The following is a 12,720-nucleotide window of genomic DNA, read 5'->3' as shown; positions in this document are numbered from 1 at the left end:
CACTGTCCTCGCAGGTTAGTCGCACGCGTTCCCATGACGTCTGGATTAAAATTCCTCGTCCTTATTGATTATAATAGTAACCTTATTATATTCACTGTTTTGGAAATTTCTTTTTAAAAAAATAATTTTTCTTTTATTTTTAGATTTTCGTAGACTTCGCAACTTCAACGAAATTATTAACAAGTAATTACATCACCTTATCATCATTAAATTGTTTTTTTTAATTATTTTATAAACTAAAATTGAGGAGGAGATGATGAACGGTGATGATTGGTGGAGGAGTAAGTGGACCACGTATCTTAAGAAAATTAATCTAATGATTTTATGTAAGCTTCTCTCACCCACGTTGATTATCCAATACTACTTTTCCATCTATAATATCTTTCAGATTGAGACATCTATAAAACTACCAAACGAAATATTTGAAAAAGAGAATAAAAAATTTATATTCAAAGTAACATATATTCTTTTGTTTTTAGGGTAGTTTTATTTGTCTGACTTGATCTCTCTCAAATTTATTTATTTATTTTTTTTTTAACTTGCTTAACATATTAAATAACTAACATAACTAAATTATTAAATGTTGCAAAAAACAATGATATATTTGAGTACTAACTTACAAATTCGAACATTGGTAGGTATAAAAATATCATTTTAATTTTTTTATTATTAAAAAAAAAAAAAAAAGTGATAAAGGAGACAGCCAAGTCGGCCAGAACCGGAAATGGCAATTTAGAGGGTGGGGGAGAGAGAAGGCAGGCCCAAACTCCGAGCCCAATACGAGGTGCGTGAAAGCCTCCGCCCCCAGTCCTTATCTAAATTGCAGCCTAAAAATACAGATGAAAATTGGTTTGGTCTATCTGCTGTAGTGTTAAACTCCATGGTCAGTTGCCTCCAGTTACAGTTATAGAACCATGGTGGCGGGAATGGCAGCAACGTTTCATTTCTCTTCTGCTTCTTCTTCACCTCTCAGACGTCCATCACCGTTTTCTTCAGTCTCATTCTTATCCAGGTCTTCCGTACTTACAGTGCCGAAATTTTCCCGCACGTCTTCGCGTTCCATATTTCCCAGTTAACTCCTTCGGTTCTCGCTTTGGTTCTCTTTTCACTTAATTTCTCGCTCATTTTCCTTAATTTATGTAGAAAATGTAATTTCATAGCTGTTGATAATTCTATGCCCTTCAGGGATTATGGCGTTCTCTAGCAATGATATTAAAGTGGGTTCCAACATTGAAGTAGATGGAGCTCCGTGGCGAGTTTTGGGTAATTTTATTTCTCTATTTCTCTATTAGGGTTTACTTCTATATGTAATTAGTCTGTGTTCAGTTTGGTTTTCACACAATAGGCCTAATTTTGGTTGATGAACTTGGGTCACTCATCATCTTGAATCTTGATTAAGTTTTTGTTTATTCATTTGTTGATTTATTTTTGAGATTTTCGCTAGGAGAAGTCTTATATTTCTTTTAAGTCAACAATCTATTTACTTTTTGTAAATTGAAATTTTTTTTTTTTTTTTTTTTTTTTTTTTGTAAATTGAATTTTTATAGTTCTGCTTCGTGTTGGCGTTTGTAGAGTTTCTTCATGTGAAACCCGGAAAAGGGGCAGCATTCGTGCGGACCAAAATGCGTAATTATGTAACAGGAAATACGGTTGAGAAAACATTTCGAGCTGGAGCAACGGTAAAGTCTTTTGAACTCAAAAATATTATAAATCATTTGGCTGGCGCATTTTAAGTTTCGTAAGTTAGTACTGGTTAATATACATCCGAAAAAATCATCCTGGCAAGTGATATTGCTATTGATATGTGGAAGTTGCTCTGAAAAGTAAAACAAAAGACTTAGCTCTTTCAAGCCATACAACTAGCTAATTGTCATATTAGAGCATTCTTTAAGATGCCACAGTCATAGTTAAGGTACAAAATATATGAGCAAATCAAGTTAACTATAAAAACGGAAATTTAATGTGCAAAATTGTTTGCAAACTTACCAAGGTGTATGTTCTTGTCATTTCCAGCAGTTTTAATCTAAAGAATGTTTCTCATGTTAATTGGAAAGCCTTAAGCTACTTGGTACCCCTACCACCGTATCGAGGTGGCTAGCATACTGGCATTTAGCATTGCCTCAGCTTGCATTTTGTGTGCAGCGCAATTGGATTTGGATTTACCTGTAGTTTAATAGTTAGAGTATTATGCTACATGATGTTGACATGCATTGTGCCAATACAACAATGACAGTGTAGTCTTGTCTTATCTATCAACATAAATCGTAGTTTCATTGATCAATGGAATTGCTCAAACTAAAAGATGTTTCCTTCTCATTTTTTATTGTCTTTCCAGATAGAGGAGGCAGATGTTTTTAAGGAAACCAAACAGTTCACATACAAAGATGGTCCCCAGTACGTCTTCATGGACCTGGTATTGTTCAATCTTCACATCATCTGACCATTGAGTTCTTTTGCAATTATGTTCCTGTTACATTAGTTGCAACATCCTATTCTATCCTTATGGAATGTATACTCTAGGATCAAATCCTTTCCCATGACCCAAGCCCCAAGGAATCTGACAATGCATCTAAATTATTAGTTCCAACTTGTGTCATTTTCCTATCTGATGTGTATTTTTCACTTTTGTCAGAGCACATTTGAAGAAGTTCGTTTAAATGAATCGGATGTTGGTGATAAGACAAAGTGGTTGAAAGAAGGAATGGACTGCAATCTGCTATTTTGGAAGGGAAAGGTACTTATCCAAATCGTTTAAGCTATGCTTATTCTTGATAGTCTTCTCATGGAAGAACTGTGACATCCCTAAAGGTGGTGAAGAAGGGACCATCTGATAGACACGGCATTTTAACCATGCTTTCAAATTACTGATACCAATTTCATTTGTTTCATGGTTATTTTCATATGCTTGCTTTTATACATGTGGTATTAATAAGCAAAAACAAATATACAAATGATTTTGTTGATATGGAACAAATAATGATTATTAATAATTACCAAAAAGAATAATGATGGTTAATCTGATTAGTATTTTTCTTAAATAATTTGCATTTTGGTATTGTTGCAGGTTATTGATTTTGAACTCCCCATCACAGTGCAGCTCACTGTTGTGGATGTCGATCCTGGACTTAAAGGCGACACAGCTCAAGGTAATGTCGGTTCTCTTGCTAATTTTTGAGGACCAAATGTAATATGCCAAATAAGAATATTGTGAAAAATATTTTCATAAAAACTTGGAGGGAGAATCTTTGTCCTTCTGCATACACACACTCTCTGCACCCCACCAGATATTATTCTTTGTTTCAATTCTAAACACCAATAGCAATGTCATACTTTTTCCATTTTTATAATCTGAAATTACGCTGCCAGGTGGATCGAAGCCAGCAACTCTTGACACTGGTGCTGTTGTCAATGTCCCATTATTTGTAAATACAGGCGATGAAATATTGGTAGATACGAGAACTGGACAATACATGAGTCGTGCATAGATTTTACCTTGGACATTTCCTTGCTTTAGCCAGAAATTTTTGTCGTTGGTACAATATTTGAGACTTCTATCTTCACTGGGTGCGAGAAATGTATATCATTTGTCTTTTTTTTACCGTATATTAGACTTCTATATTTACTGGACGAGAAATGTATGTCAAGGTTAGCCGGTGCTTTGCAAGCCCCCAATTTTCTGCTACAATGTTTGCCTCATGTTTAGAATTCATGTACTTTTTGTATTGAACTATGAAAATAGAAACTTTGATTTGTTTAAATATGGAAAATAGTACAAAATCTACACTGTTTCAGTAGCCATTGTTCAAATTAAAATTTTAATCGAAACAAAATTTATGAATTTATGATACAGAAGTTCCATTGTTTGAACAGTCGTAATCTATCAACAATTTTGACAATGACATTTGAGAACTGTGAGCTTAAACAATGCTTTCCTCATTGTCGTGGCTTCCTACTGGGAATCATGCCTCGCTTTAATGCTGCACCATATACGTTACAAGCACCCAACTTGTTCCCCTGTTCATTAAGCTCACCGATCAAAAGATTGTAAGAAAAACTACTGGGCACTCTTCCTTCTTCGTTCGCATGAACCAAAATGGGCAACGCCTCAATGACCTTTCCCTCTTCACAAAGTGCTTGAATTACATTGTTGAGGGTGACCTTTCCAGGGGAATAACCCATTTCAATCATCTCCTTCAAATTGATCCTAGCCTCATCAGTTTTCTTTCCAATGCAAAGAGTTTGGATCATTAGCTCGTATGTAGATGGGTCAATGACAAGACCCTCACACTTCATTTTCTCAAACAGTTGGTGGGCGTCTTTCAACAAGCCTTTCTTTCTGCAGGATGTCCTACATAGCCCTCTCACAAGAGTGTTCATGGTGCTCTCCTCCACTTTAAATCCAATTCCCACCATCTCATTATAGACCCTTACCGCTGCCCGAGCCTTTTCCCATTTCAAGAGCCCATGCAGCAAGGTCTTATAACTTATATAATCAGGCCTGCAATCCCTCTCCTTCATCTGCTTCAAAACTCCAATGCCCTCCAATGGCCTTCCCTCCCTGCTATACCCAGTAAACAGAGTGTTAAAAGTGACCACGTCTGGTTTCAGACCCAGTTCCAATGCTTCAACAAGCAATTCCATGGCTTCGTCTGACCGACCCACTTTACATAATCCATCCATAACAGCTGTGTATGTATAAATGTCAGGTTTCACCTCACCTTTCTTGATTTCCAGCAATACATCGACTGCTTCCTCTACCCGGCCCACATAACACAACCCCTTCAACAAGCAATTGTATATCTGAACCGTGGGTTTGTATCCGATTCTACCCATGACCTCCAAAACCTTCAAAGCTCTCTGCAACCTACCCTTTTTGCATAGGGAATTTATGAAAATGGTTATGGTTGCAAAATTTGGATTAAGCCCATTTTCTACCATATCATCTAAAACTCTTTGGGCCTCATCAAGATTATTGTTCTTGCAATAGCACCTTATAATGATAGATAACGTCTGAGAATCGGGCACTAAACCGTAAGATGAGATATTAGCAAACAACTTCAATGCAAGGTCGGGTTCTTCTGCTACGACGAAAGCCATGAGCAGATCATTGAATTCACATATTGTCAGAGAGTTACTAACTTGTTCCACTTTTGCGATAATTTCACTTCTTTCTTTGGTGGGTAACGCTTTAATTCTATCAACAAGATTTGTTACCTGCAATCTGTTGGGTCTTTTATCAACACCCTGGTTACGTTTAACGAGATTGAGCACAATGGATGGGATTCTCCTTGTTGGATTGGTAGTATATGACGATGGAATTCCGTCATTAATGATGCTAGAGGTGAATTTAAAGCAAACAGGGTTTCTGACCAAAGGAGATGAAGAGGGATAATGAGTAAATGTGGAAGGTACACAAAAAGTAGAAGGCATTAGAGTCAAGGTTGATGATGCTTTACTGCTTATCATCGATGGCGCTAATATATCAATTTGCCTCAACGACTTACTTTATTGCCATTTCAAAAAATAAAAAAAAATAAAAAAAAGGAAAAGGTTATAAAAGAAAAATGAAATTCCTATGATTTATATCATTTTGTCGTTTTGTATGCCGTCGTGTACAAGCAAACAAAAAGCAGAAAAATGATAACATGAAAAAAGATGGTACCATCCCTGTTTATCAATCCAGTTCTTGTCTCTGTCTTGTTGGGTTTGCAAACAAACAAATATGTCTTAAAATTGATTTTAAATAAAAATCTCGAAGAGCGAGAACATATTTAGAACACGGTGGATAAAACCATTTACTAATTCGGAGTAAATGTAGTAAATTATAGTATTTCTTTTGCTCGAGACAAACAACAAAAATCAGAGAAAAATTAAACAAGCGTATATATATATATATATATATAGAGTAGATACAAAAATATTGATTCTTCAGGATTCAAACCCGCATAGATCTACTAAATGCCTTCAAATACCTCTGATCTTTTGGATCTGCAGGCATTTTCTTCTTTCCACTACTGCCACCCTTCCTTCGAAAAATGGGTTTCAGAAATTTCTTCAATACCTTATGAAAACCCCACCCACGACGCCCTTGTCGGACCTGTGACACCAGAGGTGGTGGTGCTGCTGTTGGTGGTTGAGCCATACTGGACGGTAGTGGCATTTTGGACCCACCCATGGTGCTTGGTTCAGATAGGCTTCGACCCAGAATGGCTTGGTTTAGTTGAACCTCAAAGGTGAGCCTCTCAAACTGATCCAATAGATTGCTCTGTTCGTCCCCAAACTTCTTCATAATCACTGATAGTTCCTCCATATATGATTATTGGCTTTCACTTCACTGGCATTGAATTACTCCAAACTCTCACATGTTTATAAAGAATATATATAAATAAAATGGAAGCTTAAAGGGTTGGTTTTTTGCTTTTTGGAGTTATGGTTTTGTGGCTTTGTCTTGGTATGGGAAAGCCAAAACTGAAGAAGGACAAGGGAAAGAGCAAGGTATCCTGATCTGCTACATTTCAGCACTAACCACCATCGCTTGCATGGAAACTCCAAACGCTGTCTAAAACGTTTTAATGTTGTGTTGCAGTCACCTGTCACCCAATAATTACCAGTATGGTCCTGAATTTTTATTTTAATATGCCTATGAGAAATTATCATGGATACCAAAGTACTTTTTGCAAATTTTGGGTTTTATTATTAATTCACCTATATAAAAATACGTAATAAAAGATAGTTAGATGAAATTGAAATTTGATTAAAAAAATGATTAGTGAAATAAACTTTTATTCTTTATTGCAATGGAGAGATTATGTTTTATTCTTTTACAGTTTTTTAGTGAAGCTTAAAACTTACAAAAGTAGTAAAGCTAAATTTAAAGTTCCATATGTGGTCCAAAACGAAACTATCAATTTCCTGGCTGTATATCGTCCCCGGCTTTGTTCTAGTTTGCTTGAACTGTTATTAAAATAAGCCATTCTTAAATAAAAAATAAAGTTTGTGAGTCAATGTTGAGTAAGAAATTAAGGTGGTAAGTAATTTATGAATAACTTAAAATTTTGTTATTTATATAAATCTATAAAAAATTTATTTTATTAATATAAGCATACAAAATACTTATAATACATAAATAATATTTTATTTATGTTTAATTTTACAATTTTTTTTATTTTATTCAAAAAATTAATAAAAATAAATAATATTTACTAATAATTTAGTGTCGAAATAAAAATTTAATGATATTTATTGTTTAAAATTTTAAAATTTTATATTAAAACAAGCTCATCCAAATTAAACTTGAATATTTCATAAATGATTTGACTTAACCTCTGAGTTAGTATTTCAAAATTTAATAAACTTAAGTTGAGTTTGAGCATTTCTGAAATCGTGCAAGCCAACCCCCAACCAATTTTTAGTCGGTTGCTTTTTTGTTTTCCCCCTTTTTTTTTGGATTTTTTATTTGCCAAATAAATACTCTTATTTTTTATTTATTATAAATATTATATATATATATATATATATATAAAGATAAGTATTTGTGACATGGACCTCCTTCTGGGTCTTCAATCTACAATATTGTCATTTGGGTTGCCCAAAAAGAGGCCGTTGAAGTTCAAGGCATGAAAGTAGGCCCACGATGGCCCATTTTATTAGTTCGACGTGTCACGCGTTTCAGACTCTCCGATTGGTCTTCTCTAAGCGTATTGACTCCGGTAAGCTGACTTTATAAGCGTCAAACTGCTCTTTCTTTTTTTTTTCTTTTTTTTTTTTGGTAATTCTGTCAAACTACCGCTTGGCTTTACAGCAGAGCGCAAGAATATCAAATCCCAAAACCCTAGGCATAAAGCTGAATTTATTTCATACAAAAATCTGAATCCAAAAAACCCTATTTATTTCAAAGGTCTTAGATTTTTTTTTTTTTGGGGGGGTCTCTTCCTATTTTATCATCTAATTTTCCACCCCTTATTTTTCTCAGCGTGATTTCTGAGCAATTTCTGAAATTCGGTAAGGCTGCTAACTTACCCTCCCCGGAAAGTATGAATATCCGGATCCGGTTTTCGCAGCGATTTCTAGGGTTTTGATATCAGCAAGCTAAACCCCGGATCTGAAAAAAGGTCGGATCTTTATCATTTTTGATGGATAGGAATGCGGTTGTGGCAGTGTTCTTGTTGTTTCTGATTGTTGCGGATGTTTCCGATGCTTCTTTGCTCTCGAACATCAGAAAGTTAGTTGGAGCGCAGCCAAACAATACTTCACCTGTAATTCCACTGCTGTTCTTTTCTCTGTCTATCTATGGAAATTTATTTATTTATTTATTTGATTGTTTGTTTGTTTTTGGGTTAGGCTACTCCAATTCCTAGTCCAAGTCCTGTTTCACAGGGCAAGAAACCGAAGCCTATACCAAATGATGGAACAAAGAAGAAAAAAACCTCTGGTTCTCCAGTACCTGATGATTTGAAGAAAGCTAGTCCTGTTCCACAGAGTCCTAATACAACAGTCCCTGCAATTCCACCCACTCAAGTTGCTAAACCAGAGGAGAAGAATGAGAATAAACCCAGTTCAGAACATGGGAATGTTGAAACTTGTGTTGTGTCAGTGAAGGAGTGCAAGACAATTAAGAATGTGGTTGCTTGCATTAAAAGCTTTGATGAAGGTAATTCACATTGTTATCCAACTTCTTTAAATGCTTATGTTCTTAATTGGTTATGCTTATTATCAATTGGATTTGAATGTTCTATTATGCTTGAATGTTAATGTTGATTATAGCTTAAACTGTTTATGGGAAATTAGCAAAGTGAAATGAAACTAACTACAATAACATTTTTAGCTTTCTGTCAACTGTGTTTGCTTTAAAACTGTGGAATTAAATGCTTATGTTCTTAATTGGTTATGTTTATAATCAATTGGGGAATTGTTTATGGGAAATTAGCAAACTGAAATGAAATAAAAAAAACAATAACGTCTTTAGCTATCTCGCAATGGTGTTTGCTTAAAACTTTGGAATTATTTGCATTTTATATGGTGCTTTTGTGCCTTTGTAAGAGCTATTTCTTTAGTGTTGGTATAGAATGATAGTGTACTGATACTATAGAATATTATGTGTTCGTTTTATGTATCTCTAGATGGTTAAAACTCATTTCTTTCTATTTCCATATCTTTGTGTTTTATTTTTTATTCAATATTCTATTACCATATATATATATATATATATATATATATTTATATACATGCATTATTATATATATATATATATATATTCTGTTACCTTATCTATGCATTAACTAGTTGGAAAATTATTTCCTAGTCAATTAATTCATACTTGGAAAAAGCCAAACTTAGTCGAGGAGTTTCTGATATTTAGATGAATGGTCATAATTAATGGCATTTGCAGAAACTATTATCTTATATTTTCTCTAATCAATGAGGAGCATTTATTATGCTCCTCAGCGATATTACTGGTTGTCTGGACAAGCACACTTTTTCTCCCAGAGAAGAAAAAAGGTCCACACATGAACTAAAGTAAACTTTTTATTAGACCCTCTGAAAATAAGGGAGGTTATTTCATATGGTTAATGGCAGGATTAGTCATTGTATGAGAACTAACAAGCTGTAGAAGGCTTATTTATGGCAAGTCGATAAGATTCATCATGCCTTTCAGGATAAGTTACTAACAATATGTTAATTTTTAAATTTTCATGTTTTGCAATTTGCTTGTTAAACTGACTTGTACTCGGTGATGTTTGCTATAATTTATACCCAAATAATTGGTGTGTCAGAATAGATGCTAGCAGAGTAAACTTTTTATTGGACCCTCTGAAAATAAGGGAGGTTATTTCATATGTTTAATGGCAGGATTAATCATTGGATGAGAACTAACAAGCTGTAGAAGGCTGATTTATGGCAAGTCAATAAGTTTCATCATGCCTTTCAGGATAAGTTACTAAGAATATATTAATTTTTAATTTTTTGTGTTTTGCAATTTGCTTGATAAACGGACTTGTACTCGGTGATGTTTGCTGTAATTTGTACCTGGATAATTGGTGTGTCAGAATAGATGCTAACAAAGTTCTGTACTTCATATTTCCCAAATAATGACCAAGTCTTTTCTGTATTGGTTATTTTAAAAAAGGGCTCCAAAATGCTTCAGTCCCTATTACATTGATAGTATTGTAGTTCTCCCTATTACATTAATAATCTTGTAGTTCTTTCTTATTCTATGACCATTGACTTCTTTGAACTTCACTACAAATATTCTTATGGAATTACAGTTGTATACTAATTCACCTGCACCCAAACTTTCTATGTAGCTATGTTTTCATGTCTAGATTTTGGGGAGTAGACTTGTAGACCCTTTTGATGTAACTGGATTGTATCATTATTTTAAAGTATTTAAGATGTATTCTACACTGTGTGCCTTTTCTAAAGCTTTAATCTGATTTAAATGTTCTCTACATTGCAGTATAGTGTGAGTTTAGTTTTGTCTCTCATTGCTAGCACAAGCAGGTGCTATGCTGAAATCAAATGCTAATATCAGCATTCTGTTATTTCCTGGCATTTTATGCTCTTAAATTACAGCTAAAAAAAAATTTAGTGTGCTATATGGCCTCAAATTTCTTGGTAAGTTCAAGTTTTTCATGTACATTCTTTTGCCATTCTGCAGTTTCTAAAGAGCTGGTTGTTGTAATCCAAAATGAAAGAGAAAGTTCTTTGGAGGCAGATATTTCTTTAGAAAGTTTTCACACGGTTCTGAACATTTCCAAACACCAGAGTGAAAGGGTACGGTTGCTATTCTGCTGCTTTCTTTATATTTTTTGGTTTAAGGACTAACTTAATTGTCTTGGAAACTTAATGAGATCTAATTATTCTATCAAAGATTTGGAATTAATTGTTTAGTTTGGGCAGGAGGGAAATGTTCTCTCATCTTCTGCATAACGGAAACTATGAATGGAAGCAGGAAAAGAATTTTGTCAAACTAATTTTAATAGAACTTAGAACAGTTCAAAATTGTTTTTCCAAAATTATCTGACATACATCTGAATTTCATCAATGCAACACATATTTTGTGAGGGTAAATGTTTTTGCTTTTCCTGGATGAAAATCTTTTTGTGGCAATTGCTTGAAATAGATGATTTCTTTAGGGTTTTACAACTGGTACCTAAGATATGCAGAAGACCACTGACCAGTGAGAAAAGTTTGGATGTAAATAGATTAAACCCTTTCTTGCCATTATTTTTAGATGAAAGAAGATTGGTTCTGATGTTGCCAGTTTTGGCTCGGATCTAACATCTTTGAAAGATCTATCATATGGCCAGCTTGTTAGTGGGTCATACCTTTTTCCATAATATCCACTTATGGGTTTATTAGGAGTCCATTTTTTAATTTGTTAATGATCTCAGCTTTGGTTGGTCCAAGAAAATGCATTTCTGCTATATGTGGGGAACGTAACCATTTTTCTAAGTAGAATTGTCCTATTTGTTTTCTTGTTTCTTTGTTCAGATCAATATATCACATTCTAATGGAAAAGGAGCCCAAATATTTATAAAAGCCGCAAAGGAAAAATGTGTCCTTCCTATGGATTCTCCAGTTGCATGGAGAGCTGTGCAGCTCCCTTCATATGATCAACTAGTAACCCCAATCAACGGTGCCTACTTATTAATTTTGACAGTGCTAATCTTCGGGGTGACATGGGCTTGCTGTATGTTCAGGAAGAGGAGACGGGAGAATAGGGATGGAGTCCCATATCAGGAGCTTGAGATGGGCATTGCGGAAACTGTTTCCGCTACAGATTTGGAGACAGCAGAAGGTTGGGATCAGGGTTGGGATGACGATTGGGATGAAGACAAAGCAGTGAAGTCACCAGGAGGTCATGTAGGAAGCATCTCAGCAAATGGCCTTACTTCTAGGACGGCGAACAAAGATGGCTGGGAAAACAACTGGAATGATTAGTTATTTTATATACACGGCCAACAAAAATTTGTAAAAGCAGAACTAGAAGAACATGGACAGACAAAACACACAGCAAAATAGGATACTCGGAGATATTAAATGTAAATCCTTTTGTCACATTTGGCCTGCGTTTACATTAGTGGTTAACATGCGATAGCAAGAACCCAGAAGGGTGGTAAAAAAAAAAAAAAAAAAAAAAAAAGTCCGTAATATTGATTGGTTTTTTTACCAGAATTTAGAAATGTATATTTCTTTTGCTTTTGTATTTTATCTTTGTTATTGTTTCATCATCTTCTCTCTCCATTCTCATGTCTAAATATAATGACAATAGACTATGCAAGGTCTGCAACATTTGATATATGGCTATATTCTTGCTGACACAGGACAATGGGAATAGGTTCACTGCAAATACGTAATAGAATGAGCACATTCCGTGAAAAATTCACGGTGTGGCCGGTACAACTTCCATTCTGCTACATGGCAATATGAGACATTATCACGTGGCTTATTTGAATAGTATGTGGCAATGTTCAAAGTGTGTGCCAACTCAATTGTAAATCAAAACTGTCTTTTTATCCTAGATTGCGTGGTGCAAGCCTCGTACTTCCTCAAATTGTTTTAAATATCAATTTGCAGCATTATTTCAACTATAAGATTTTTGGAAAGGCATTAGTTTTGGAGCATGGTTTGTCTCTACGAAGGTGAAATGAAGAATGGTATTTAAGAAAGGAGGAAGTGACACTGACATTGACAAAAGACGAGGCAAGTGAGATGTGG

At 34.7% G+C, this 12,720-nt stretch overlaps 3 protein-coding genes across 4 annotated transcripts; 2 read left to right on the top strand and 1 right to left on the bottom strand.

The window, feature by feature from the left end:
• Positions 1-721: 721 nt before the first annotated feature.
• On the top strand, positions 722-3,794 carry LOC107431076 (uncharacterized). Its single transcript, XM_016041952.4, has 7 exons — positions 722-1,071; positions 1,186-1,263; positions 1,573-1,679; positions 2,336-2,413; positions 2,633-2,734; positions 3,065-3,146; positions 3,367-3,794. The coding sequence occupies exons 1-7, from the start codon at positions 915-917 to the stop codon at positions 3,483-3,485; spliced, it is 723 nt and encodes a 240-aa protein (XP_015897438.1). The 5' UTR covers positions 722-914; the 3' UTR covers positions 3,486-3,794.
• LOC107431074 (pentatricopeptide repeat-containing protein At5g41170, mitochondrial) lies at positions 3,733-5,512 on the bottom strand. Its single transcript, XM_016041949.4, has one exon. It carries the CDS (start codon positions 5,464-5,466, stop codon positions 3,934-3,936), a length of 1,533 nt encoding a protein of 510 aa, XP_015897435.3. The 5' UTR covers positions 5,467-5,512; the 3' UTR covers positions 3,733-3,933.
• A 2,067-nt stretch (positions 5,513-7,579) lies between these two features.
• On the top strand, positions 7,580-12,301 carry LOC107431075 (uncharacterized). Of its 2 annotated transcripts, XM_048463812.2 has the most exons (5): positions 7,580-7,709; positions 7,973-8,255; positions 8,341-8,650; positions 10,658-10,773; positions 11,494-12,301. In XM_048463812.2, exons 2-5 carry the CDS (start codon positions 8,133-8,135, stop codon positions 11,941-11,943), a joined length of 999 nt encoding a protein of 332 aa, XP_048319769.2. In that variant the 5' UTR covers positions 7,580-7,709; positions 7,973-8,132; the 3' UTR covers positions 11,944-12,301. The 2 variants fall into 2 exon arrangements, with proteins under 2 accessions (XP_048319769.2, XP_015897437.3); XM_016041951.3 differs by lacking the exon at positions 7,580-7,709 and having other exon boundaries at positions 7,760-8,255.
• The last annotated feature ends 419 nt before the right edge of the window (positions 12,302-12,720 follow it).

Source organism: Ziziphus jujuba, chromosome 6 (genome assembly GCF_031755915.1).
Source record: "Ziziphus jujuba cultivar Dongzao chromosome 6, ASM3175591v1".
Lineage (NCBI taxonomy): Eukaryota > Viridiplantae > Streptophyta > Magnoliopsida > Rosales > Rhamnaceae > Ziziphus > Ziziphus jujuba.
This window is presented reverse-complemented; position numbering and strand designations above follow the sequence as displayed.

What these genes read in the sequence shown, in the direction of transcription:
- LOC107431076 (XM_016041952.4), top strand. Translation starts at nt 915, where the DNA reads ATGGTGGCGGGAATGGCAGCAACGTTTCATTTCTCTTCTGCTTCTTCT. An exon ending in TTCGCGTTCCATATTTCCCA is followed by an intron (nt 1,072 to 1,185) that starts GTTAACTCCTTC and finishes TATGCCCTTCAG; the next exon opens with GGATTATGGCGTTCTCTAGC. An exon ending in TGCTATTTTGGAAGGGAAAG is followed by an intron (nt 2,735 to 3,064) that starts GTACTTATCCAA and finishes GTATTGTTGCAG; the next exon opens with GTTATTGATTTTGAACTCCC.
- LOC107431074 (XM_016041949.4), bottom strand. Translation starts at nt 5,466, where the DNA reads ATGATAAGCAGTAAAGCATCATCAACCTTGACTCTAATGCCTTCTACT.
- LOC107431075 (XM_048463812.2), top strand. Translation starts at nt 8,133, where the DNA reads ATGGATAGGAATGCGGTTGTGGCAGTGTTCTTGTTGTTTCTGATTGTT. An exon ending in AGCCAAACAATACTTCACCT is followed by an intron (nt 8,256 to 8,340) that starts GTAATTCCACTG and finishes TTTTTGGGTTAG; the next exon opens with GCTACTCCAATTCCTAGTCC. An exon ending in CATTAAAAGCTTTGATGAAG is followed by an intron (nt 8,651 to 10,657) that starts GTAATTCACATT and finishes GCCATTCTGCAG; the next exon opens with TTTCTAAAGAGCTGGTTGTT.